Below are 27117 nucleotides of genomic sequence, written 5' to 3'. Positions count from 1 at the left end.
GTCCTGGCACAGCAAAAGCAGCTCAGCCCACCTGTGTTGGGAGACCTCCCCCTGCCCAGGCTGGGACTCCGCAGCTGCCCACCTGGGCTGGAGGGCGCTGAGCTGCTGTGGGACAGCTGGGGCAAGCCTAAGCACGGCCACCGGAGAGCTTGACCTGCATGGAGCCCAGGGGCAACACAGCACTCTTTGGAAGCCGCTTGCTGGATGCTGGGAAGTTGCCAAGGTTGCCGCAAGGTCAAGAGGGGGCTTTGCAATGGCGGTCTGGGCAGGCTCCCTCTTAACCGGCCAAGCCCCCTAAACCCAGTTGGCCTTGGTCTACAGTGGCCCCGAAAGCACAACGGGAGCAGTCTCATTCTCCCCAAAAGTCCCCCAGCTCTTTCAAAAGATGCTGCACCAAAAGAGGTCAGGTCAGGCCATTGGGGGGGGGCAAGGGACCATTCAGCTCCTGCCTCCCAGGGCCCCCCCTCACAAGCCCCCCCAGCCCCAGACTGGCTCCTGGAAACACTGCCCTCTTTTTGAGCCCCCTTCTCTGCAGATTCTCCCCCCACAATGCCCTTTGGGCTGCTCTCTCGACCCCCCCCCCCCGGGCACAGGGATGCCTCCACTCTGTTCCTTGCATTTCCAGAAAGGGATAAGCAAAGGGTTCTCAACATTCCCGCCTTACGGCAGCCAAATAAACCAAAAGCACCTCGGAGGGGCTGTAAGGGGCAACTGCCTCACCCATCTCCTGCAAAACCGAAAACACATTTGGGGGGGTATAGAATCCCCCCTAAAAAGCTCATTATAGTAAGGGGTGCAGTGGGCTTGGCATCAGTGAGGGAGGTGGGGCCACCCAGTCTTTCACACTGACCACTTTCCCCTCCCTGAATATTCTGCGGTACTTGGGGGGGGGGGCGTAGGGAGAAGCCTTGCCCCAGCCGAGGGAGAAGCCGACTTGAAGAAGCACAACCTGATGCACACAGACGCAGGCACCAGCCAGTCCAGGGGCCCTTTGCCCAGGGGTCACCAAGACCTCCCCTTGCCCGGAAGCAAACATCCCCATCACTCCATGCATCCCCACGGGGGGGGGGGTGTCCTCTCCTAGGCCAAGGCAGTGGTGGTCTTGGCAAAGGAGCCTGGGCTTCTGCTCTCCAGGCGGGCACTGCCGGAGCAGGCAAACGTCTGCCACCCGACCTCTGCCCCGCTGAGAACAAGGTAGCAGACTTAAGGAAGGGAGATGGAGAGATCTTGCCCAGGTAACCCCAAACGAAGCCGCTTGGGGAGGGGGATGAGAGATCCCTCCGCACAAGAAAACACCCGGGACCGCAGGCTCTCATGCCCAAACTGCAGTGCTACCGCTGGGCTGCTTTAGCCCACAAGCCTGTTGGGAGGGAGGGAAGGAGGAAGGGAGAGCACTAACAGGTGTGCCAGGACAAGCGTGGAAGGCCAAGCTGCCCCTGGACCAGCCATGAGAAAGACGGGGGAGAGGCTTGCTGGGGGCTGGAGGAGCTAGTAATCGCCCAGGGCCTGATCCCTCCTTCACTCTCCAGGGCTCCAGGCAGGTCAACGCTTTACCCGCAGTCAAAGAGGTAGCAGCAACTGCACAAGCCACACCACCAGCGTTGAGGCGCAGCAAGGGAAGCTCCGCCAACCAGGAGGCCAGGGAGGGAAACCGCGGGGACGCCATGTCCCTCTGAGGAGGCTGGGCTTCCTTTGGCTGCCCCCACCCAGCCATGTTCCAGTGATGGAGGGCACCACGATGCACTCCTTGCCCCACAGGACGATGACCAGGCTGGGGGTGTGTGTGGAAGGGGAGGGGGTGGCATCAGGGGTGTGAGCCCACCTTGCCCTCCCCTGAAGGCCGCCCAAGGCGCAGTGGCACCCCCCAACACATCCCAAGAAGCCCCAGAAGAAGCGAGCGGGGAGCACCCAGGAACTCTGCACAGCTGCTTTCCAAAGCTCAGACAGGTGTGCCCCCAATCTCCCCCCCAAAAAAAACCCCCACTACTAGTTGGAACTGTTGGTGACCCAGTTTGTCTCCACTGCGCAAAGCCTGGCTTGATGGGCCCAGTATTCACGCCTCCCCCCGCAGCGTTTGGAGAGGGGTTCCTGGCCATCCGGCAAAGGGGGGGTACAGCTCCCCCTCAGAGAAAACATGTCTCTGCAGCACACGCTCTGGGTCACTTTGCCCTCTGGGAGTTCCCCAGGCTCTTCTGTATCTCTTCCTCCAGTGACACCCCCCCCACACCTGGCTTCACCAACGTCCTGGCAGGGTGGGGTGGGGTGAGATACATTTTCTCCTGCCCAGGGGGCTTTCCAAGCAAAAATCCGAAAGCAGCTCCCCCGTCAGGGCAGGGCGCAGATCCTTGAAAGTCGAGGAAAGCCTCCCCCAAGTCCATCTGCGCTGAAAACTCGACAGCAGGTGGGGGGAGAGGCAGCGGTGGCTCCCGTGGTCCAAGCGGATTCCTGGCAGGGGAGCAGGGCCCCCCTTGCTGTTGCTGCTGCCTGGTGGGGGAGGCGGTTTGCCCCCCCTCCCCCGGTTGGGGCACTCTCCCCCTGCAGAGAGTCCTGGCGTCCTGCAAGCCCTGCCGTCGCTCTGGCAGGGGCACCGTAGGGGGAGGGCCGCTGTCCCCCTATTCCCGGATGCTGGCCGAGTAGGAGAACTGGGGGAAGTGGGTCCGCTGGTCGGCCTCTAGTGAGTCCAAGGTGTCATCTGCGGGGCAAGAAAGGGGGCAGAGGAGGGGAGACTCTGGTCAAAGGAGGCAGATAGCTGTTCATCACCTGGGGCACAAGCGGATTCAAAGCAACAACTCCGCCCCCCCCCAGCATTGCAAAAGGGGGAATGTGACCCTCAGCCCACGGCAGCCAGTTGGACTAGATGAGCCCTGGGGCCCCCAGGATTCTGTCACTCACATCGGTCAGGAGGGGTGATGGTGATGGACTGCGCTGTGAACTCGTCATCAAAGTACCGGGTGTCAATCTCAGACGTCACCTGGGGCTTGAAGGGCGGGATGAGCTGGGGAGAAAAAGAGGGCCAAGCTCGCTTTGTGGTCCTGGCGTCACCCTGACCCCCCCTCTGACCCCAGGCAGCTTGAGGGGCAGCTGAGGAGGCTCCCCTCCCCACACAACCTGAGCAGCTGGGGGTCAGGGGAATGACTACTGTGTCTTCACAGGCACCCCCTGTGCTGCCACCTCCTGGCTCTCTCTCCTTACCATTTTCTGAACCACGTCCTGCCAGTTGATGGCGGCAAAGAAGCGGTGCTCCATCACCTCCCGGGCGTCGTTGGGGCCGCCCCCCAACCTGTGGGCACAACAAAGGGGTCCTGTAACCACAGTAGCTGGGGGGGGGCGAGATTTCCAGAGGGAGTCCCTGTACCTGGGTGTCAGCCAATGACAGCCCCCTGCAAGAGGGGCAGTGGGGGGACAGCTTTCTCTCACTGCTCCACAGCCTTGGCAATATTCTGTGCCAGCTAAGTGCCCACTGGATGCTTTGGACTGCAACTCCCATCAGCCCCCTGGGCAGACGGCTGCAGGATATTGGTGGGCTTTGTCGTCCAAAGCATCTGCTAAGAATCAGGTTGGCCTGCACTCTTTCCAAGCCTCCTTTCTCCCAGAGTATAGCGCCTCCCCCCCAAAACAGCACCCCAGTCAGACCCTCCTCACTTGTCACAAAAGAACTATGCAGCCAAAACCACAGTTTATTTCACTTGATGTGCACTGCCCCACAAGCCTGGGAAGTGGAATTTGGGGTTCATTGTGCTTCTCCATATCCCTCCTGGGGAAGGCTTCCAGGGCAACTTACAAAGAGGCCACAATAAAAATTGATGATGATGATGATGATGATAACAATGACAATATTAATAATATTTACACCCAAGCCACTCCGGGCGGCTTCCAAAATCTATATATATAAAAATGTAAAAATCGTGAAAATCCAGGTTCCACTTTTCTCCGTAACCGCTTAACCGATCGTCCTGAAATTTTGACACAACGATCCAGGCCACTCCCCGCGCGTTGTTGGGGGCAAAAATCCCTCAAATCGCACACCTGCGCAGGTACAGACATGGTTTTCCACCAACTCAAACAGCGCCCTCAAGTGGAATTACTCCCACAGTACACCCCCTCCCTTCCTGTGAAATCTAAGCCACACCCACAAACCAAATGACATCATCATCAACCAAGCAACTGAAACACACCAAGGCGGCCATTATCTAGGCCTTTGTTTTAGGCCCCTGACAGGCCCAGGGGGGGGGGGGACCCACAGCAACGCACTTGGGGCACGGGAAAGGGTTTTTACTTTACCATTTAGCACCACTACCACCCCCCAAAAAAACCCACCAAAAAACCAACATTGCCAAGTGGAGGTCGGGGCCTGCCGGGGGGGGGGGTTGCCACAAGCCGCAGCACGGCCTTTGATTTATGTAGGCCCCTGCACGGCAAGGGGTTTTACTTTACCATTTAGCAACACTACCCCCACCCAAAAAAACACCCACCAAAAAACCAACATTGCCAAGTGGAGGTCAGGGCCTGCGGGGGGGGGGGGGTTGCCACAGGCCGCAGCACGGCCTTTGATAGGCCCCTACACTGCAAGGGGTTTTTACTTTACAATTTAGCACCACTACCCCCCAAAAATCCACAAGACAAAAATAAATATGTCTTATTTTATGGGTATGTCTTATTTTAGGAGAAACCACTGATTGTAAGCCTCTGTGTCTTTTTTTTAAAAAACAACAACCATTCAGTTTAAGTCCCCAGATATTTGCAGTGGCCACCCCCCACCCCATTTACAATTCCCTACCTTCCCCTTGCCACTTCCTGGGTTTTTTTATGGAACTGAACAACTCGGGTACTTCAGAACGCGCCTTCTGTTGCCAGGCCCTTACAGGGCCCAGGCCAGGTAGATAATGTGGCCCTGCTTTTAACCCTTTTGTTACTTTTTAAAATTTTACTGATTGTGAATATGCTGACCGAGGCCCCCTTTAGATTCGGAGGCCCGCGCCAAGTGCCCCATATGACCCCCCCTCCTTCTGTCTGGGCCTGTCTGTTGCTACGGGGCTATGGGGCTTCGCTATTTGACCCCCCCTCCCCGGGTTGGGATTCTTTAAGTAGTTCTCTGGGTCCCAGGGCACATCATCACCCCCGATCCTTAATCTAAATATATAGAAATGTTAACGATGCGTGCGCAGGGGCCAATGTATGGAGATACAGGGGGGAGGGGACAACAGAGGGCTCAGACAAAAGTAAATACTGGGAAATGGAACCCAGAAACTGACAGCTCCTTCTCCAAGGATGGGGGCCAATGTAGGAAGATACCAGGGGTAGGGGCCAACACTCCCCAGGAACAACAGAGGGTTCAGACAAAAGTGCATGCTGGGAAATAGAACCCAGAACCTAACAGTTCCTTTTCGAGGGTAGGGGCCAAGGTATGGAGATACAGGGGGGAGGGGCCAACACTCCCCAGGGACAACAGAGGGAAGGGTATCCTAAGGAAACACATGGATGAGCCGGGGTGGAGGGAGGAGGGGCAGGATACGTCATGGATCGTGACAGGGTGGGTGGGGGGATCACAGGATAGAACCACAGCAACGCGTGGCCGGGTCAGCTAGTATTTATATAAAAACATAACAAACCATTAAACCTTAAAACGTTTTCCTGTACAATGCTGCCTTCAGATGTCTTCTAAAAGTCAAATAATTGTTTATTTTCTTGACATCTGATAGGAGGGCGTTGCACAGAGCGGGTGCCACTACTGAACCAGGCCCTGTAACATTGCTTCTCACATTGAGAGAAATGCCAGAAGACTCTTGGAGCTGGACCTCAGTGTCCAGGCTGAACGATGGGAGTGGAGATGCTGAGGCCATTTCGGTAATCCCAACGACGAAACTAACCAACTCTGCTTGAGTTATCCCTGTGCTAAATTCTGCTCTGCCACGTTGACCTCATGGCAGCATGAAAGCTGCCCCCCCCATGCCCTGGCCAGGCAGCCTCTTCCACACACACACACACAACAAAAAGCCCACCTCTGCTTGGGGTCCTTCTTGAGCAGCCCGCCCAGCAGGGCCTTGGCCTCGGGGCTAAGCGTGCGAGGGAAGCGGATCTCCTCCATGAGGATGAGCTCAAAGAGGCGCTCGTGGTCTTGGTTGTAGAATGGCAGGCGCCCACACACCATCTCGTACATGACCACACCCAGTCCCCACCAGTCCACGGCACGCCCGTAGTCATTATCCTCCAGCACCTGGGGGGGGGGGAGAAAAACAGGGGCGGCTCAGCCAGGATGTGGAGGGGAGCGGGCCAGGTTCATCTAGGTGGCCCTTCCTTGGCAGCCACGAAGGGGGCAGCAACAGCTACCGCAAGCAGGGGAGAGGCCAGCCACCCACCCACCCCATCATCTCAGCCCTCGGTTTCCCCGGCCGTTTGGGCCGTTGGCCTTGCCCAGGCAAGAGCCTCCCTGATACCTCAGGGGCCAAGTACTCCGGCGTCCCGCAGAAGGTCTTCATGGTGGCGCCGTCACTGATGCCCTCCTTGCACAGCCCAAAGTCCGTGATCTTTATGTGCCCGTCCTTGTCCAGCATCAGGTTCTCCAGCTGCAAGAGGCGCAAAGGCGAGTCAGGGGTGAGGCGGGGAGGGAAAGATCCTGCTCAGATGGGTCCCCAGGAGGTGGGCGGCGGGAATGACACACTGGGAACAGCCAGAAGAAGCAGCAGCAGATGCGCTGGACCCCAAGGGCAGAGGGCAGCCAGCAGGAGAAATCATGCATTTCATTCCTTATCCCTGTAGGCTGACCCAAAAACCAGGGAGCCAACGTCCCCACCTGGGTCTGGAGCTGCTGCAATCGTACGGCAGAAGATTCCTGAACTGCATGGGGTTGGACTAGGTGCCCCAACTCTATGATTCTAAAGTAGATGTGGCTAAGCTCACAACTGGCCTGGTCACATCCTATCTGGACTCTTGGCGTGGCCCAGGCTGTGTAGACAGAGTCTTTGTGCTGTGCTGCCCTGGCTCCAGTGTGACTCCAGGCCTTCAAAGGGCTGCTCCATTACTGTATACCACTTGAAGGGCCCAGGATGTCTGCAAGGAGGGCATAATCCCGCTTGCCCACTGGTGGAGGCCAGGGGCTACAGTGGCCTTGAGTCTGGGATTGCCTTGCTCAGAAAGCCCACCTGCTGGCTCCTTCCCCGTGGAAAAGTCCTTCCCTGGAGGTTTTTAAGCAGAGCTTGGGTGGCCAACTGCCTTGGATGCTTTAGTTGAGATTCCTGCATTGAATTGGGTTGGACTAGAGGACCCTCAGGGTCCCTTCCAATTCTACAGTTCTACAATCCCCACACCAGGAGAAGGGTTTTGCATGCAGGCCTGCTGGTGCTCTTTCCCAAATTCGTTCTTCTGGCATTCTAATTATTTTATTGCATTCTGCTTCGAGGGCATTTGAGACTCTTAATGCTGGACTCGGATTGGGGAGATCAGAGTTCAAATCCCCACCTGGCCATGAAGCTCACTGGGTGACCCTTGGGCCAGTCCCTATCTTCTCTCAGCCGGACCTACCTCACAGGCTTGTTGTTGTGAGGATTAAATGAGGAGGAGAGCCATGAGCTCCTTGGAGAAAAAGGTGGGATAAAAAAGCAGGAACTGATAACTCTGCAGAGAGACTTTTAGCTATAAAAGTAGCATGTCCCGCTTTGTGACTCCTCCTCCTGAAGAACCTTCCCTCCCTACCCAGCTCAATGCTGTGGGCAAAGGCAAAACCTCTTGTGGAAAAGGGAGCCCTAGAGAGCTCCCACTTCTGTCCGTAAGGAGGCAGGATCTGCTTCCCACTTGAGCTCCTTGTGCTGAGGCCAGACCAGGTTTTCCGCTTGGGGTTACCTTGATGTCACGATAGACGACGTCCCGGGAGTGCAGGTACTCCAAAGCGGAAACAATTTCAGCCCCGTAGAAACGAGCACGGTCCTCGGTGAAGACTCGCTCCCTCGAAAGGTGGAAAAACAGCTGGATGGGGAGGGGAAAAGGGACACCCGGAAGGTGAGCAGCAGGAAGATTGAAGGGCGGCAGCCGACAACGGCGATTCTCTGGGGACCCCAGGGCCACGGGTGCAACTGTGCTCGGCCACGTGGCTCCTGTCAGAGTGGGATTGTGTCCCTCTTCCCCCCACCCCACCTCAAGCAGACACTGACCTCCCCTCCGTTGGCATACTCCATGACGAAGCAGAGGCGGTCGTTGGTCTGGAAGGCGTACTTCAGCGCCTGGAAAAGGGAGTTCACAGAGTCACCGCGGAGAGAAAAGGTGCGTCAACAGCCTCCCATTATTATTATTATTATTATTATTATTATTATTATTAAACTTTAGGCGCAGGAGAAGCAGCAGCAAGCACCCAGCCCCTCTCACTGAGCCTTCCCAGGCAGCTGCTGCTGCTGACAGGTCTTGTTTGTGTGCCTCCCAACACGGAGAAGGGAATACGGGACCATCACAGCTTATGCACTTCTAACTTGTGTGCAATTTTAACCGTACACAGGTGACAACCAGCTGGTTGAAATCCTGCAAGATAAATGCATGCAAGGGGGAGAGCTATGCCTTGCTGGGGGAGGGGGACAGTCTCGAGTTCCTGCCATGGTCAAGCAGATGCTCCAGTGGGAAGCCCACAAGCAGGATTCGAACACAAGAGCAACACTCTCCTGTCCCGCAGTTTCCAGTAACTGGGATTCAGAAGCATCGCTGACTCCAACCGTGGAAGCAGAACAGAGCCACCCTGGCTAGGAGCCATGAGAAGAAGCCCTCTCCTCCATAAATTGTCTCCTACTCTTTTCAAGCCGTCTAGGTTGGTGCCCTCACTGCCTCCATAGATCTGTATAGCAATGTCATTGTGACATAGGCACTATTATTTTCAATCCCTTTCCTAAAGATCCCTAGCATGGAATTTGTTGTTTTCACAGCCACCACGCACTGGGTCGACGTCTTGAGCTCTCGGCTATGACCCCAAAGTCTTGCTCCTGCCTGACACTTCCAATGCAGAGCTTCTTCAGTGGTCTATCATACGAGGAACCAAGTCTCCATTCTTTCTCCCCTCTGGCCCCACAAGCAGCCACTCGCACAGACACAGAATCTCGCAGGGCATCAGAGGACGCCTGGCGCCCATTCCATCCCACAAGTTCCCGAATGCATACATACCGTGAGGAAGGGATGCCTTGTGTTCTGCAGGACTCTGCTCTCTGTGACGGTGTGGGCCACCTCGTCCTTCGAAAGACAGGGAGGAAAGCATCGTCACCCAAAACAGGCCCATTATGACATGAGCAGGTTTTAGGTAAGCCCAGCACCCTCCAGCACCAACTTTTGATGACGTTGCCAATGCTGACCTTTAAAGCCCTAAACGGCCGTGACCCAGTATACCTAAAGGAGCGTCTCCACCCCCATCATCCAGCCTGGACACTGAGGTGCAGCTCCGAGGGCCTTCTGGCAGTTCCCTCCCTGCGAGAAGTGAGGTTACAGGGAACCAGGCAGAGGGCCTTCTCGGTGGTGGCACCCGCCCTGTGGAACACCCTCCCATCAGATGTCAAAGAAATAAACAACTATCTGACTTTTAGAAGACATCTGAAGGCAGCCCTTTTTAGGGAGGTTTTTAATGTTTGATGTTTTATTCTGTTTTTAGTGTTGTTGAGAGCCGCCCAGAGAGGCTGGGGAAACCCAGCCAAATGGGTTGGGTATAAATAAATGTATCATCATCATTCCCAGAGGGAACCAAAGCAACACCCCCACCCAGCACTGCTCCTCTTTGTGGGGCTGCACAGAGACCTCCCTCTTTGGAAGTGTGTTGGGGGGATTGGTGTATCTCTAATGATTCCCACAATGACCATTTATTCATTTCCGCCTCTCTCTCTCTCTCTCTCTCTCTCTCTCTCTCTCTCTCTCTCTCTCTCTCTCTCTCTCTCCACCTGGACCTCTGAGGATGGACTCGTGGCCTGCTATTTGCCTGGATGCAAACCCTGCCTCCCCACAACCCGGGACGTGTCTCCGCCCCCCACGTCAAAGTCACTTCGCAGCCTGCCTCCCCCGCTTGGCCCCGTACCTTGGCAATGATGACTTCCTTGCGCAGGATCTTCATGGCATAGTAGCGTCCCGTGGCCTTTTCCCGCACAAGGATGACCTTCCCAAAAGTCCCCTTCCCAAGGAGCTTCAGGTAGTCAAAGTCATTCATGGTCTTTTAACAAGGAAAAACACAAGGCTGGGTTGAAACCAGGACCTTCGCAGTTTAGAAGGTCTGAACATTTTGAGACTTGCACGAGGGCAAATCGAGAGAGAGAGTTTCATTACAACTTGGGTTGACCTCATAGGTTTCATGTGTACAAACGTACATGGCAATCTTCTTATTGCATGGCTGACATAACTTTCCTAATCACCCCCATACCCACTTCTTTGGCGAACTAGGCTCACCTGTGGAAAAACAACAGCATCTCTTCTATCAATAGGTGGTGCCATTGTTATATGAATATTCAGAATTAAAGCTGAATTCCTTTTATTACTCCAGTCCATCTCAAAGCATCCTCTAGTTTAAAATAGCGCACTGTATTTCCGTTTTGTTTCATTCTTTTTACGTGTATCGTGATTTGGTATATATATTATATGTAGTTTGGTTATTTTGTCCTATTTTTTCATAGTTCCATATGTTTTATTGGCTTTACACCAAATCGGCTATTGTATGTGCTTCTCCTACATGAATTCCAGTTTTTGTGTTTTACAGTTCCTGTTTTGGAACGAGGACGCTTCTTGTTCTTATTGTTTAGAATTTATTTATTTTTTTAATATTATTTATTCTTAAAGGGAAAAAACACAGGATTGCTGATCATATGTGGCCATTATCAGCCACCTGGGGGGAACTAGGCACCTTCACCATTTGAAAAGCGTGAAGATTTTGAGTCCATGTCTGTGGATAAACGCAGCATGGCAAAGACTGGCGAAGCCAGGGGGAAACCGCCCCTTTGTCCTTGTGCTCCGCTGAGCCAGAGCGGAAGGTAGCCCCCTCCCCACCCACTCCTTACCGCCTTGGCCCGGGTCTTGGTCACAGCCACCTCCATCTCCTCAGCGCCTGTGCTGTCGCTGGGAGAGCCACACTTGTAGTCCATCCTGTCCTCTTCCGGCTCCTGGTTCTTCAAGCTGTTGGCGACCATCTGGATGGCTCGGATCCACTCCTCCCTGCGGGCAGCACAGGGAAGTCAGGGCACTCAAGCCACCCAGGCACAAAGGCAGCGAGTGAGCGCCAGTCCCTGGCTGGGAGAGTCCCAGTGCCCGGGGACAAAGCCCTTCCAGCAGCCAGAGGCTGGGTGCAAGCAAGGGCCCCCACCTCTGGTGGAACCGGGGTGGCTGAGCAGAGCTGCCCCAGGAGCCCAGAGAGCAGGGTGGGGTGGGATCAGGCACCCCACTCCAAAGCCAGACCCACCGCTCGTCAGGGGAGTCGACGTGGAACGTCCTTTCGATGACAGTTGTCCACTGCAAGCAGCGGATGATGAAGGTGTTGGGGCGGGGCCGCTCAACTTTCATCAGCTGGCATTCTGGAAGAGGAGGAAGAGGGGGCTTTGGGCCTTCTCCAAGGACACAGAAGAGGAGTAGCAGATTCATCTACTTGCCCCCCTCTCTCAAAAACACATGTACAAACGTGGGAATGATCCCCTCCCCAGCACAGCATCGTGAGAGGAAAGGGAGAGGTTTGGTGTTTTGCTGCGTTCTAACTGCAGTCCGCCTGGAGGTCCAAGGGAGCCTCGCAGTCCTTGCCGATATAGGCCAGGAAGGCAGGGCTAGGTGGGTAGGTGGGGAGGACGTACCTGCCACAGAAAAGTCATTCAAAGGGGGCAGGCTGTGGTCTGACGTCTCCGGCTTCTCCTTGTACCCAATGAAAGACCCATCACTTTTCAGGAGGAAGTACCTGGGCCTCCATGTTTTGATGTATTCCCCTGGGAAGCAGAAGGGTGACGCATGAGGGGCCGAGAGGCATGTGCAGAGTGCCTGCCAGGAGGCTGCCTTTGAAAAGGCCCTGCAGCCCAACAGCATTGACGCGCCTGGCAGCAGATTCCCCTCCAAGGCTGGCAAGTGACTCTTGCTCTGCCAAGAGAAGCTGAGCAGGCCAAGCCCAGCCCTCGTGCGCTTCCTCAGGGCACCTGGAGCAGGGCTCTGCACCCCTGTCATAAGAACATGAGCAGCCTGCGGGATGAGGACAAAGGAGCCCCATGAAGCCCAGCATTCTCTTTCTCCAGGAATCTGTCCAATTCAGGTTGGCAGCCATTACCAGCTCCTGTGGGAGCGAGTTCCATAGATTAACTGTACTCCTTAAAGACACACCTGGAAAAACACCTGCAGGCCGCTTTGAAGGGTTGGGGAGGATTTCCAGAGCTCAGGGATGAGGTGGGCTCCCCCCCCCCAGCACATCTCTAGAGCCAGACCCCTTTTTGGCTTTTAAACATTAGGAAGAACTTCCTGACAGTAAGAGCTGTTCGGCAGTGGAATTTGCTGCCAAGAAGTGTGGTGGAGTCTCCTTCTTTGGAGGTCTTTAAGCAGAGGCTTGACAGGCATATGTCAAGAATGCCTTGATGGTGTTTCCTGCTCGGCAGGGGGTTGGACTGGATGGCCCTTGTGGTCTCTTCCAACTCTACAATTCTATGGCTTCTGGCAAGAGCCATTCTGAGAGGTGGTTCAGCCCTTGCCTCTCCCGGGGCCAGACTCTCCCTTTGGCCTGCAGAAGCCAAGGCTGCGAGGGCACCTTCACTCCTCAGCAGGGCCCAGTGGCAGCACAGGGGGGCTTCCCTCAGCAGGGCCAGGCACCCTCCTCCACCCGCTCCTCTGGCTCCAGGGACCAAAATAGCCTCTGGGCAGACCTGGCTGCTGCCACCAGCTGCTATCTATATTTGTCTGCAGGAGCAGGATGAGGAATTTGCTGGAGCCACAGCCCTATTGGGGGGGGGGGAGCAGCTCAGGGGACAGCTGAGACTGCCATGGAGGGAGCAGGGGGGAGGAGGGGACTTGCAGTGGGGGGACAAAGAGGGATTTCAGGAGCAAGAGGCTTGTGCTGAAAGTCATGGCTCTGGCAATAAACATGCTCACACATTGCTCACCCCCGATTTCACAGTCCGCTCCCCCCCCATGTTTTCCACAAGTGTTGACTAGCAAAAGCCAAGGTGTCCAGGGCACCAAGCACAACACCAAGTGCGGAGAGCAGAAGAAAACTGCACAGAGCGGGATTCTGGAAATAAATCAATTCATTCATTTGCGCATAGACTGCAGGGCATCTAGGGACAAGGAGGGAGCTTCTGCTCTTGTGTCCCCCATGGGTGCCTCCTCGCCAAGCCCATGCTGGCCACCTCCATGCTGCCCTCCAAAGAGCCAGATAATTGCAGCCAGAAAGGGTCAGGCAGGCAATGTCTAACCACGTGCAAAGGAGTCAGGACTCCTGCACCCCAAGAACGTAAGACAAGCGGGCTGGATGAGGCCAATGGCCCATCTAGTCCAGTGCTCTTTTCTCCCAGTGGCCAGCCAGCTGCCCCACTGGGGAGTCATGAGCAGGACTCTCCCCACTCTAGATTCCCATCCACTGGAGCAAGCGCCCTGCAATGCTGGAGGCGGCACACAGCCAGCAGATGCTGCTATAGCCTTGTCCTCCTCCACAAATCTGTCTCCTCCTCTTTTAAAGCCATTCGCATTGGTGGGCATCGCTGCCTCCTGTGGGAGGGAGTTCCACAGTTTAACTACTTGCTGTATGGAAAAGGACTTCCTTTCGTCTGTCCTGAATCTGCCAAACATTCGGCTTCACTGGATGAGCTCAGAACTAGCATTATGAGAGGAAGAGAAAAACTTCTCTGCCCACTTTCTTCACACGCAATTCTGTGCACCTCTCTCACGTCCCCCAATACTTGCCCTTCCCCTAAACTAAAAAGCCCCTAGGGCGAGCTGCTCCAGCCCCAGGACTGTTCTGCTTCCCCTCTTTTGCACTACAACTGTGCACAGGAATCCAAGGGGGCCCACACTGCGCAGCCTTGCACGCTTCCCAGGAGCTTGGGCTCTGATGCTCCTCCAACCCAGAAGCTCAAGCCGTGAGGCAGCCATGAGGGGCATTCTTCTCTCCATGAGCCAGTCCGGCAGCAAATCTGACCAGGGGGCACCTGCACTTAGATCTAAGAATGCAGAGATAACATAGAGGAAGGGGCAGCGGCAGCAGCATCAGGCCCCTCAGGGACACAGAGGGAGGCTAAGCTCTGTCCAGAAACCAACAGCAAAAGGAAGCCAACATAGACTTCATTCAGAGGTGCAACAGACACCCAACAACTTAGGTGCCTTAAGAGACAGGCTCCCTACTGAAGCCTCCAGACAGAACAGGACTCTGTCCCACCCAGAGCCTGGTGCAACAACCTCCAGGGCAGGACCCCCACTTCCAGGAAAGCAAGAACCTCTCATCCCCCTCCTTCTGTCAAATCTCAGGTGTGTGTGTGTGTGTACATTGCTCACCTCTCTTGTGCAACCAGCCCTCCTTGACGACCGACACCTCATTCATGTTGACGTGGCCGTGTTGAGCTCACAGGGACTAGATTCTGCCCACTGAGCTGCGGGTGGACTGGTGACCTGCAGGAAAGAGAACAGAACAATGGCAGTGTGGGTCCCAGGCTCATCAACCTCTGGAGGTAGTGAAGAATTCCTCTCCCACCGAGTTATAGGGCCTCCATCCCACCCACCCCCTCACTGTCCCCAGCACCACACTGAAAAACCTTCTTCCCCAAACAAGGTGGATCCCTCAAGAGTCACAGCGGGTGCCAACCCTGCCTCCCTGTGGAAGCAGAGGGCCTCACCAGCATCGGGAAGGCCCAAATCCCCAGGGATAAGCCACTGGCCCAGCCCAGGGCAAGGCGGGTCTCCCCAACGGAGGGTGTCTTCCACAGGGAACTGAGCTGCTCTGCAAAGCCAGATACTGTCACCTCCAGGGCCCAGGAAAGCCTATCCAGCAGCTCTCAACATGGGACACAGAGGAAGGGGAAGGCTGGGATGACTGAGGGACTCCCCGACCCACCCACCCCTGTTAGGGAGGTATTAGAAGTCAAGGCCAATGGGGGTCCCTTGGCCCAGGTCTCCCTGTCCCCGCCATGATGCTTACACCTGCTGGCAACTTCCCCTTGGCCTTATCTGCCCCAGCGCCTTGCTCTGATAACAGGCACCTCCAGCAGCAGATAAGAGGCCCTTAGGAGCTGCCACAACTGCACATGCTCAGACGGGAGAGCAGCCCTGGCCAACCACAAAAACAAACAGCTAGAGAAAGATTAATCCCAGGCACCTGATGGGATTAAAGAGGGAGGGGGGGTTCAAAGACTAGCCCAAAGATGCCGCCAGAGAAGCAGGGAAAGGGCTGTCCCTCTGGCAAGTTGGGAATGGGGCACTGAACAAATGTGCAGGGGGGTGCTAGGACTGTGGAGGGGGGCCCTTTCATTACCCTGCTCTTTCCCAAGGAGCAGCTCATTGATCCTTGGGCAACATTCTGAAGGTGGGAGCCCAAGTGAGCAGAGTGGTTTGCTGTATAACAAAGCCTCCCCCCGCTCCCCCAGGTCCCCCTGCCACCCACCCACCCCAACTGTCCACGAGCTGGAGACTGAGGAGGTAAGGAATCCGCTTCCCCCTTGGCGGGTCACAGATAACAGGTGAGGGTTGAACTGCCCCAGCCAGCACAGTCCTCCTGGGCCTCTACCGTTTCAGAATCGGGGGTGGGGAGCGGACAGGTGGAAACACCTGTTTAAAGGCTCACTCGATGCCACAAAAATCCCCAGACGGAGAATCCTGGCACACTGGGAAGAAGGCTGGCTTGGTGCCTCCCCCTCGCCCCCACTTCACCAGCCAGCTCATTGCAGGCAGGGTTTACGATGGGCAGGAAGAAATTGAGCACCCCGAGTCCCAGTTCCAGGGTTGTGCAACAGGACGGGCCCCCTTGGCCCCCACCAGACCCGCTGGGGATCACCCAAGGTCAGCTCCCTCTCCGTGCCTCCTCACAGTCATGCAAAGGACACAGTGCTGGACTTTAGCCTGCCCAGCAAGGAGCTTCCTGCACGCCCACCAAAGAAGTGAGCCACCTGGAACTGCCAGAGACCACCAACGAGGACCTTGTAGCTCTGGCCCTGCCGGACCTCCTGGAGGGAGGCAAGCCTCATTTCCAGGGTGGGGCTCATGAGACTCGGCAGAAGCAGGACCACTCTGAGCCCCACTGCCCAAACGCAGCTCAGCTGAGGCCAGGCGAGAGCATGGAGGTTGCCCACTGGGTGAAAGGAGGCCAGCCTGGCTTTTGTGTGTTGACACCGAGTGAGAGGTCCCCCTCCGCAGCCAGGAAGGTGCTTGTGCAAAGCTCTGGCAGCCTTCTGTGTTGCTCCAGAGGCCGAGGCTGACAGCAATGGTGGTGGGGTTGCGACAGGCCTTGGGAGTCATTTACGTAAGAGTGAAAATGCCCCCCCCTCCCCGCAGGGAGCCAGATCCAGACACAGTGGCTCCACTCCTGGAGGCTGGCACAGAGATTTGGGCAAAAGGGCAGAGCACTGCAGAGCTCAATGGGGAGAGCCAGACCTCTTGCCCACCCCCCTCCACCCTGCTCCCCAGGCAGCTGGAGGAGATGGGTGGGGAACAAAGGTGGCCTCTGAAGGGCAACAACAGGAGCCAGAAACCCACCTTTGGGAACTGTGGAACTGTGGGGCAAAGGGATTACCCAGGGAAGAAAAGGGAGAGCAGGTGGAAAGGAGCCCAGAAGACTCTTGAAAATTGCAGAGGCCTGCAAATGCGGATGGGGGCCCCTGGTCTAAGAGGCCGACATGCAGACTTCCTGTATCTTTGACTGAGAAGCGCCACTCAAAAGCACCTGAATAAAAGCCCTATATTTTGCATGGCTACTCCCTGGCCCCACAAAACACCTTTTAACAGGAAAAAGGCAATGGCGCCTTTTCACATTTGCTAGACACTTTTCTCAGAAAGTGGCCCACAGCTCCTTGCAATCAAAGCAAGATCAACTAAGCCAGAACACAGCTTGACAGGGAAAAGGTGGGACGTACAGATCCCACGCCAGTAAATGAGGACACTAAATGCCACCCTTCAAATTGAGGGCCAAACGTCCAGGTAAAGAGCCACGTCTTTGCTTGGTACCTGGAAACAGATGAAGATGGCGGCTGGTCCCCAGGGACAGCATCTCGCAAGTGGAGGACACCACCAAAAAGGCTTGTTCTCATGTTGCCACCCTCTGAACCTCCCATGGAGGAGGCACATGAAGAAGGGCCTCAGGTGATGATCACAGGGCCTGGGTCGGTCCTTGAGGGACTTTATAGGTCACAACCACCACTTCAAATTGAGCCTGGAAACTAACTGGCAGCTGGTGCAGTCAAGCCAGAGTTGGCATTGTATGTGCAGACTGTCCGGCTGCCAAATTCTGCACCAGCTGCAGTTTCCTGAATCTTCTTCAAAGGCAGCCCTACATATAAAGCATTGCAGTAGTCCAGCCTACAGGTTGCTACGGCTTAGGCAGCAAAGGTGAGACTGCCCCTGTCACAGTCCCAGCCGTCGGAGCCCAGTGGCCGGGACCTTTAGCTGAGAAGGGAGATGGGCAGCAAGATGCAGAGTCTGGTCTGTAAACCCAAAACCGACCTGGGCCGTGGGTGGCAAAGATACCCTTCCTCTGTGCAGAAAGGGCAGCTGGTGAAATTAAGAAATGCAAGTTTTAAGCAATGAAAAGAGTGGTCTGGGCTTGTTGCTGCTGCTTTTAAACATGACCCCCCCCCCAGGAATGGATGGAAGGGGTAAAAGCCAAGTTGATGTTCTGAGATGCACCTGCTTCTGCTTCTCTCTGAGTAAGAGAACTCAGGTCCAGCTCTCCAGGAACGAGTCCTTGCTGGCCTGATTCACCCAGCTCCTCCAGCAGAAGGGGCAAGGCAGAGAACATGGGGTCCTGCAAGGCTCCAGCCTGGAGAAATGGAAGCAGGAGGGACTCTGCGGCCTGGAAGATCTCATGACCGAGTGAGGCTCCTGGTGTCACCAGGAAGCCACGGCGGGGAGGGGAGCAGTGTGGTGGTCTAGGTCAGGGGCCCAGGGACTGCCAGCCCTATCCCAGGACCCAATGTTGCTTCTGGAATCCCCCCCCCCCAGCCAGAGGTGTTCTATAAAAAAGCAAAAACAATCTTGTAACTCCTACTACTTTCCAGAGGGACGCCTGCCCAAGCAGAGGTTGCAAGAAAATAACCACCACCCCTCACCTGTAATTTCAGAGCCTTTGTCTATTACCTTTGAGAATTCATGGAGAATGGGTGAGGTCCCTATAGACTGGAGGTGGGCAAATGCTGTCCCCATGTTCAAAAAGTGGGGAAAGGAAGACCCAGGTAACTACTGACCGGTGAGCTTGACATTGATACCAGGGGAGGTCCTAGAACAGATAGTTCATCAGTCAGTCTGTGGGCATTTAGTGGGGTGTCACAGGGTTCTGTCCTAGGCCCGTTGTTGTTTGACATCTTTATAAATGACTGGATGAAGGAATTGAGGGGGTGTTCATCAAATTTGAAGATGACACCAAACTGGGAGGGCTGGCTAATTCTGCAGAAGACAGAATCAAAATGACCTTAACAGATTGGAGAACTGGACGCAAGCTAACAAAATGATTCTCAATTATTCTCAAGCAGGAAGAACCAGATGCACAAATAAAAGATGGGGGACATCTGGCTTACTAGCAGTGCATGTGAAAAGGATCTAGGGGTCTTGGTGGACCACAAGCTAAACATGAGTCAACAGTGTGATGCAGCAGCAAAAGATGCTCATGCTATTCTAGGCTGCACCAACAGAAGTCTAGTGTCCAAATCAAGGAAAGTAATAGTCCCACTCTCTTCTGCCTTAGTCAGACCACACTTGGAATATTGTGTCCAATTAAGGGTAACACAATTTAAGAAAGATGTTGACAAGCTGGAATGTGTGCAGAGAAGGGCGACCAAGATGATCAAGGGTCAGGAAACCAAGCCTGATGAGGAACGGTTGAAGGAGCTGGGTATGTTTAGCCTGGAAAAGAGGAGACTGAGAGGAGATATGAGAGCCATCTTCAAATATCTTAAGGGTTGTCACATGGAAGATGGAGCAAGCTTGTTTTCTCCTGCTCTGGAGGGTAGGATTCGAACCAATGGCTTCAAGTTACAAGAAAGGAGATTCTGACTAAACATTTCGGGGGAAACTTTCTGACACTAAGAGCTGTTCAGCAGTGGAACAGACCCCCACAAGAGGTGATGGACTCTCCTTCCTTGGAGGTTTTAAAGCAGAAGTTGGATGGCCACCTGCCATGGATGCTTTAGCTGGGATTCCTGCATTGCAGGGGGTTGGACCAGAAGACCCTTGGGGTTCCTTCCAACTCTAAGATTCTATGATTCCCTTGAGAGGTGCACACACATGAGCACACCCCTCAGACAGCGTGTCCGGTCTCTTTCCTCCCCCCCCATTTTGTACACCTGTTCCCTACCACATAGGCTGTTGGACTGCTTCCCCATCCCAGGCCACCAAGCCACAGCTGCTGCTGCTGCTGGTGGTGCAGAGAGGGGAAGGGCAGCTAATTCTAATTCCTCTCCCTGGTTGAACACACAAGAGCAGCAATGCTCACCCCACAGGGAGGGAGGTGGGGGAGAGAAGAGAGACTTGTTGACTTGCAGAGCATGTGTGACTCAGATACTGCAGCACCAGAGTTGTTTACGCACTCCAGGATGTGACCCTGTGGAACAGGAGGGGGGAGGAAGAGGGGGGCTGGTCCCCAGGAAGAGGAAAAACACACGGAGTGTGATAGAGAGGGAAGGGAAAGGAAAGGTATTGATTGGAGTTAAGGGAAGAGGGGACCCAGCAGTCTGAGAGGGACAGAGGTGTTGATTGACTACAACTCCCATCATTCCTGACCATTGGCCATGGTGGCTGAAGCCAATGGGAGATGGAGTCCATATCTGGAAAGCCAACAGATGCCTCCCCGCCCCCGCCCTGTTGTAAAACCTTTGTAACAGCTGGGATTAAAGCCGTATAAGGAGTTTTGGCAATCCATAACAGGTACGTCCAACTCCCAAGAGACTGCGATCTACTCCCATTATAGAAAAATTGGCTGTGATCTACCTAAGGAAATGACTGACCAAAGTCGTTGAGCTTTTTGGGGGGATGGATAAGGAACACCTAGGCAATCACTTTCACTTTACTTATTACCACGATCGACACCAGGGACACACCTGCGATCGGCAGGTAGATCGACCGACCTATTGGACATGCCTGATCTATAACATGCAGGGTGGTAGCCAATGCTAGTCCTACTCCGAGTAGGCCCTTTGAAATTAATGAACCTCCATTAACCATGTTCATTAATCACAGTGGGTCTACTCTGAGGAGGAATAGCATTTCATGCAGCCCATAGTACTACATTAAAAAAGCAAACAATTATAATGGTCAATTCCTTGCTGTCGCCATCAAAAAAATATGATTTGAAAGCAGGCAGGTAGCAAATTAATAATGCAGGTTCAATCCCCATATGGGACAGCTGCATATTCCTACATTGTAGGGGGTTGGATGAGATGATCCTCAGGGGTGGGGAAAAGCCAGAGGGTGAGAGAGAAAGGGAGAAGGCAAGTTCTGTGGAGGAGCTTCTCCAGAGTATGGACTGCCTCAGGATCTCTGGCCTTTAGAGCAACCACCAGGAAGGTAGGTGATGGAAGGAAGAGGAAGGGCTCCTTTTGGTCTTGCGCTATGCAAGTAATTTGCTCTTTTCACAAGGATGCTGAGCAAAGACCATAACAGAGATCCAGAGGGGAAATGCTGAGAGCCAAGCCAGGGCAGCTTCTCTGGGTGGAAGCAGAATGCCCAGCCTTCAGACAGACACCCCTCTATTCTTAGAAGTTAATTGCTTAACCTGCTGAGGGGACATGAAGATGTTTAGGAAAGGAAACTGCGCTTTTCACAGTCAACATGAACTTGTGAGCTGCTACGATTAACAACAAACAGGTGGGGAAAGCATTTGACAAACAGGCACAGGGAAGGTTAGGAGGAGCCCCCAAACCTGTGATGGCAACAGTTTGCATCTGAGCTTTTGCATTTGAATGCTTTTCATTCTTTCAAAGCTTTTGTATTTTTGGTGCACTGACCAGCTCAAGGCTTAAAGCAGAGCAGATTTACTTCTTTCAGGCCACGAGAACTTTGCAGCTCCTTCTTACCCAAATTTACAAAATGGGTTCAAGTGCCTCCAAGGCAGTCTGGGGGCAAGAGCTGGAGGAACAAGAGTCATGGCCCAAGACCCCGAACCTCGGACACCACCAAGGGGCAAAGCTATTGCCTCAATCTACCAGGAGGGCTCTGGGGGAAGACAGAAGCAGCTGACTCCTCCTTCCCCCCATGCATGCTGTTCCTCTGCAAAGCCTACACACCAATGACCCATCCAGATTGAACCACTCTTGTGGAATCTTCCTCCGTTTCCCAAATCCTGTGGCTGTGTAATACACAATTTATTTACTCTCCATCAAACATATCCAGCTTCTTCGCAATATATATATTTATTACAGAAAGGAAAGCCATGGCACATTCCACCAGGACCCTGTCCTCCCACCGTTCATGTTTCCAGCGGATGCTCCACTCTTCAAGATCTCTCTTCCTGAGAGTAGAATTTCAAGTCCGGCCATTGCTACATCCCAGCGCAGACATTCCAAGGGCAGGCAGTGCAGGAGGAAGTGAGCGCACCGTCCGGGAGCAACAAGCCTGCCCGCCAGTCGGCACATTTCCTAAATGTCAAGCAGCGACTCTGAGTTATTTTTAGTGGCCTGCTGGGGCCTTCATAAGAACACCCCGCTCCTTCGTGCAAACCCCCCACAACCGAGAGATCCAGGTGAAGGGAATGAAGCCCAAGGAGCAGAAGGCAGGGGGCTTCTATGCACAGGTGAACCCACACCAGCCCTGAAACCCCCGACACTCAGGTGTCACTGCAAGGTGGACTGAAACAGGTAGCAGAGGACGAGGGGGGGGCTGGTAACCGTGCTGGAAGCTTGCTGCCTGCCCAAGTGCAGAAAATGTGCTCTGAAAGAGCCAAGGCCCCAGCTGTGACTCATCTGCTCCCGACCTCCACGAGGCAGGCAAACCCTCTCCCCTATGTAACAGGCAAAAGCCTAACGTTATTCCCGTGTGCTGTGAGCTAACAAGCCTAGTCTTCAGCTAAGGGGACAATACCTCGCCGGGAAGGCTGGCAGGCACCCAAAGTCTGGAACTGGCAGGATTAGCATGCCTCGGTCCCCCAAAACAACCCCCAAGGTCTGCTGCTCTAGTGCCTCGCCATGTCTTGTGCCAAAGAGTGCTGGTTTCTCAGGACTGTCCTACAAACACACTAGTAAGGGCAGCCTAGTGTCCAGATGCTGGGAAGAGGCAACTTTCTCTCTGCGTGTGCTTTCAAATACAACCAACGAAACAGAAGGGAACCAGCATGAGTCATAACCGTGTGCGCTGTGGCCCAAGATCAACAACATCCAAAGGCCAACAGACCAAAGAAACCAGACTGAAAAGGGCAGCGAATGTGGGTGATGTGTCAGAGAAAGCCCCAAAACAAGGCCAGCGACCCAGCGGTTAGCACGTCAGCTGACATCCAGCGACAGCAGCCCCTGTGGATTCCCCCAAACACAGGGGATGGTTTCAAAAGCAAGGCCCCCTCAAAACAAAACTCCAAGCTCCTCACACCTTGGTGCTAGATTGCAGCTCTGAGATGCAGCCTTCCCACAAGGGCAACCCAAATGCAGCTTCTGGCAAGGAGGACCAACTCTGGGCACACTGCTAGGCATCTCCTGGCATCATACAGGTGTGCTTAAGAGAGCATTGGGTGGGATCACCACCAGTACGTAAACACATGTACATATAGACGCACACCATTCCTCATCCTCTTTCTCCTCCGCAAGGCTGCATTTCTATCTCACCTTTCCCCCAAAGAGCTCAAGGTGCCCTACATGGCTCTCTCCCTCCCTGTTCTATCCCCACAACCACCCTGTGAGGTAGGTTAGGCTAAGAGACAGGCCCAAGGTCACACCCAGTGAGTTTTATGTCTAAATGGGGACCTGATCCCTGGACTCACAGGTCCTAGCCCAGCTCTAACCACTATGCAATACTGACTGGAGCTGCTACCTTGCTGGGTGTGACCAGGAGCATCTGCCTAGCCTATGGCTCCCTTTTTATCATCAACTAGCCATGAGGGAGCATCGGAAGGAAGAAATGGGATACGTTCTCCACATATGCATGAGCAGTTTGGAAGAATAGTAGGAAGCCAGTAGCACTGCCCATAAGGAGCAAGCAAAGGTGTCAAGATAGCCTACCCAGCACTGCCCACCCAAAGAAAAAGTTTGGTGCCTGGAGTGGAGACCAAACAGGCCCTAGGTTGCCATTCAGGTGGCAGCAGTTCCTGGCAGCACCCTTAGGAAGGCAATTCCACAGAGCTCTAGAGTTGAGGGGATCTCCAAGGGTCATCCAGTCCAACCCCCTTGTAGTGCAATTTGTGTCCTCAGTGGCTCGCCTGAAGCAGGGCAGCGCCAAGCAGCCAGAACTGCTGCAATACCATCCCATAAGCAGCTGTGTGGTGGTGAGGGGTGGTAGCAAAGCGGCCTCCTTGGCTGGCATCTGGAGACCTGGCCCAGAGGCAGCGAGATAGTGGAACAGACTCCCTCTGGAGGTGGCACCCAATTGAGCATAGTGGGTGGAGGAGGAAAGGACGCGGGACCAGGCTGCATGTACAAGCCTCCATCGGGGATTCTTTAGCTGTCACTCCTGCACTGCAGGGGGTTGGGCTAGACGACCCCTGGGGAACCCCTCCCAGCTCTACCCTTCTAATTCTGCGATTCCAGGGGGCGCAGGGGCCATCTGCAAGGGATGTTTCGGTTGTGATGGCCGCGTAGCATAGGCTACGACTAGATGACCCCTGGGGACCCCTCCCAGCTCTTCTCCTCCGATTCTGCGATTCTAGGCGTGGTGGCCGCCTGCCGGGGATGCTTGGTCGTGACGAACGCACGGTTGCCGAGGAGCGCTGTTGGGCTAGATGACCCCTGGGGATCCCGTCCCACCCTGCGATTCCGCGAGCAAGCCTGCCTCCCAGGGCCTAAGGGCGGGCAGAGCAGACAGAGAGAGGCCGTGTGTTGGGGGAGCGGCGCGCTGCCTGCCCCTCCTCCCCCCGCCCCGCTCGGCCTTCCGCGCAGGCCCCGCCCGCGGCCGCCTCTGCTCCCCCCGCACCCATGGTTCGCTCCCACTTCCCTCCCTCCGTTTCCCAGCGTCCCCCCCCGCCCGATAGTTTTGCCCCCGCGCTCCCCCTCCCTCGCCTCCCACAGTGCCCCGCGCGCGCGCCTGCGTCTCTCCGGGCGATACCACTGAGGGCAGGGGACGGGGGGGCGCGGCCTACCTGGCTCCGCCGTCGCTACCGGCGCCCCCTCAGCGCCGCCATCCTCATCCTCGCCGCCGCCGCGTCAGGCCCGACGGCGCCCGCGCTCCCGGAAACCCCGCCCCCCGCCGGGCCCACGCATGCAGGAAGGAGGAGGAGGGGCGGAGGCGGCCGGGGCGGTGCGCGCAAGCGCGAAGCGAGGCGGAGCCCGGCGAGACGAGGCTGCAGGGCCGCGAGACCGAGGACGAGCAGCAGCGCCGCCGTTGCCGCCTTCGGCCGTGTGCGCATGCGCGCCCCGGGTGGCTCCCGAGCCGCGGCGAAGCCGTCAAGGCGCCTGCGCGGCAGGAGGATGCCCGGCTGGTCTCGGCGCGCATGCGCGGCTGCCCCGGCCGGGGCGAGAGGCGGCTTCTCCACGTCCGCAGCTGGCGCGGCCAATAGGAAGGCGGAGGGGGAGGAGCCACTGCCACCACCTTCCCCCCCCCCCAGGATCGAGCAGGAGCATGCGCAGAGTGCAGGATGGAAGCAGTACAGGGGAAAGCTTCCGAGCGCAGCAGGTCTCTTCGGCGGGAAGGCCGTTAAGCCGCCAGGAGGAATAAATGGCCAGCTCTCGCAGTAGTGATAATGACAATGCCTTTCTCATTCCTCTTGCTTTTAATGTATTTGCTTGGGGTTTACTGTCTGTAAGTTGCTTTCGATTGCCCTGGACAAGGTAAAGCAACTCGCAAATTTAATAAATAGTAAATGAAATGTGGCCTGTAGATGTAAATAAGGACGACAAAGGTCAAAAGCCACGTACTGGAGGAATTACGATGGGCGGGGGGAGACACATAAAATGTACAGTACATGTATTGGCTAGATAATTTAGAGGGAGGGATGTGCACGCTTCCGCTGGAATCTATACTTGCTTATTTATTCTATTTATTGCATTTATATACCACCTTTTCCTGCCAGGAGCTCCAGGTGACTCATGTTCAGCTCTCCCTTTTATCCTCTCAACAACCCTGCGAGGTAGGTTAGGCTGAGAGAGATGGTGACTGGCCCCCAAGGAGCTTCATGGCCAATGAGTGGGGATTCGAACCTTGGTCTCACCCAACACTGACCATTATGCCACGCAAGCTATGGACCTCTAGGAACTGAGGCTGGTGGTTTGGGGGCCTGGAGTATAACTTCCTTACAGAATTTAAAACTCGGGGGGCCAATCTGATCTGGCAGTCCAAAGTCTGTGCCAACCACCACACACTCTCCCCTCCACCCCCAGCCCCCCCTCAAGGGAAATCTAAAGCAATCACCTGCCCCGCACGTGCCCCCAGCTCAGAAGGCAAGCAGTCAGACCACCCACCCACCTAACCTCAGTGCCATCCACTCTGATGGGACGCAGGTTTCCAAGGACTCAGAGGGTCTTTCTCCCCCGCCCTTAGTTTTAACCAGATGGCACAATTGAAACTAGGATGTTTCTGCATGGAACGGAGCTACAGCTCTGCCTAGCCCAATAAGCACTATAAGTATTTGGGGACACGTGGGGAAAGGGTGTATGTTGTGTACCTATCCCAGCTGCCTTCCAGGGAGCTCAAGCCCTAGAGAAGGGCCTCAATTGTTTCTGAATCCCAGTTGCTGGAAGCCACAGGAGGGGAGAGGGCTCTTGTGCTCAGGTCCTGCCTGTGAGCTTCCCATGACAGGCATCTGGTTGGCCACTGTGAGAACAGGATGCTGGACTAGACGGGAGTCCTTTGGCCTGATCCAGCAGGCTCTTCCTAAGCTCTTATATTCCCATCATGTAAGTGACCATACCAAGCCTGGCTACCCCTTCAGCAAGGGGGCTGCCCCTCCAGCACAGCGGGGGGGGGGGGGTGAAGCAGCCTCCTTAGATGGCAGCAGCATAACCAGCAGTGGGCTGCTCTCCTCACTGCTTCCACCACAACACCCATTTCAGGGAGATGGGGGTGTTCTGGATGTTGGGAGGGGGGCAAGCAGGAGGTTGTACATTCACCTCAAATCATTGAATCATAGTTGGAAGAGACCACAAGGGCCATCCAGTCCAACCCCCTGCCAAGCAGGAAACACCATCAAAGCATTCTTGACATATAGCTGTAAAGCCTCTGCTTAAAGACCTCCAAAGAAGGAGACTCCACCACACTTCTTGGCAGCAAATTCCACTGTCAAAGAGCTCTTACTGTCAGGAAGTTCTTCCTAAGGGGCGATACAGGACAGGCCTCCCCTGTTCTTCATGATGCTGTTCTGTCCGTGCAACCATGGACTCAAAGCTGCTTCTAAATGGCACCGGGGGGGGGGGGGGAGAGAGGTTGTATCCGACAGGGTCATTCCCCCACCCCAATGCTTTGTACTTACTTACTCTCCTACTGAAGTTTTACTGACCATTTTATTGTTTTATTCTTTTTGTAAGCTGCTTTGAGGGTTCCTTTTTTTAACAATCAGGCAATATTTAATTTGTATGAAATGAATAATAAAAAAGATAATATCAGAACAAGCAATATCTCTCCACTGATTAGGGCTTGCCCATCCTCCTCCACTTTCCCTGTGGTTAGCTGGAAATACAGGCCAAAGGCCTCTCCTGCAAGACTTCTCATTGTGTGTACACAAACAAACACCCCAGTGTCAAGACTTAAAGCAGGAAAACTATGAGAAGCTGGATGAGATTTGCCCCCATGGGCTGATCCAGCAGGTTCTGATTATGTGTCTCTACCGTGTCCCCTTTGTGAGGGGGGTTCCCAAAGAGATGCCGCAACTGAAGCAAGCTAAGAGGAGACTCA

The 27117-nt window shown here is 54.9% G+C and overlaps 1 protein-coding gene across 1 annotated transcript; it reads right to left on the bottom strand.

The window, feature by feature from the left end:
- Positions 1-230: 230 nt before the first annotated feature.
- Positions 231-24650, bottom strand: AKT2 (AKT serine/threonine kinase 2). The gene is made up of 14 exons (XM_035119506.3): positions 24371-24650; positions 14452-14565; positions 11781-11909; positions 11399-11510; positions 11001-11154; positions 10031-10162; positions 9136-9201; positions 8145-8213; positions 7837-7959; positions 6435-6563; positions 6000-6214; positions 3193-3280; positions 2893-2995; positions 231-2692 (listed from the first exon to the last, which is right to left on the bottom strand). Exons 2-14 carry the CDS (start codon positions 14495-14497, stop codon positions 2613-2615), a joined length of 1446 nt encoding a protein of 481 aa, XP_034975397.1. The 5' UTR covers positions 14498-14565; positions 24371-24650; the 3' UTR covers positions 231-2612.
- Between the last annotated feature and the right edge of the window lie 2467 nt (positions 24651-27117).

This window comes from Zootoca vivipara, chromosome 6 (genome assembly GCF_965207765.1).
Source record: "Zootoca vivipara chromosome 6, rZooViv2.hap1.1, whole genome shotgun sequence".
Taxonomy (NCBI): Eukaryota; Metazoa; Chordata; class Lepidosauria; order Squamata; family Lacertidae; genus Zootoca; species Zootoca vivipara.
This window is presented reverse-complemented; position numbering and strand designations above follow the sequence as displayed.

What these genes read in the sequence shown, in the direction of transcription:
- AKT2 (XM_035119506.3), bottom strand. Translation starts at nt 14,497, where the DNA reads ATGAATGAGGTGTCGGTCGTCAAGGAGGGCTGGTTGCACAAGAGAG. An exon ending in AGGAAGTCATCATTGCCAAG is followed by an intron (nt 9,202 to 10,030) that starts GTACGGGGCCAA and finishes TGTCTTTCGAAG; the next exon opens with GACGAGGTGGCCCACACCGT. An exon ending in CATCACCCCTCCTGACCGAT is followed by an intron (nt 2,693 to 2,892) that starts GTGAGTGACAGA and finishes CTTGCCCCGCAG; the next exon opens with ATGACACCTTGGACTCACTA.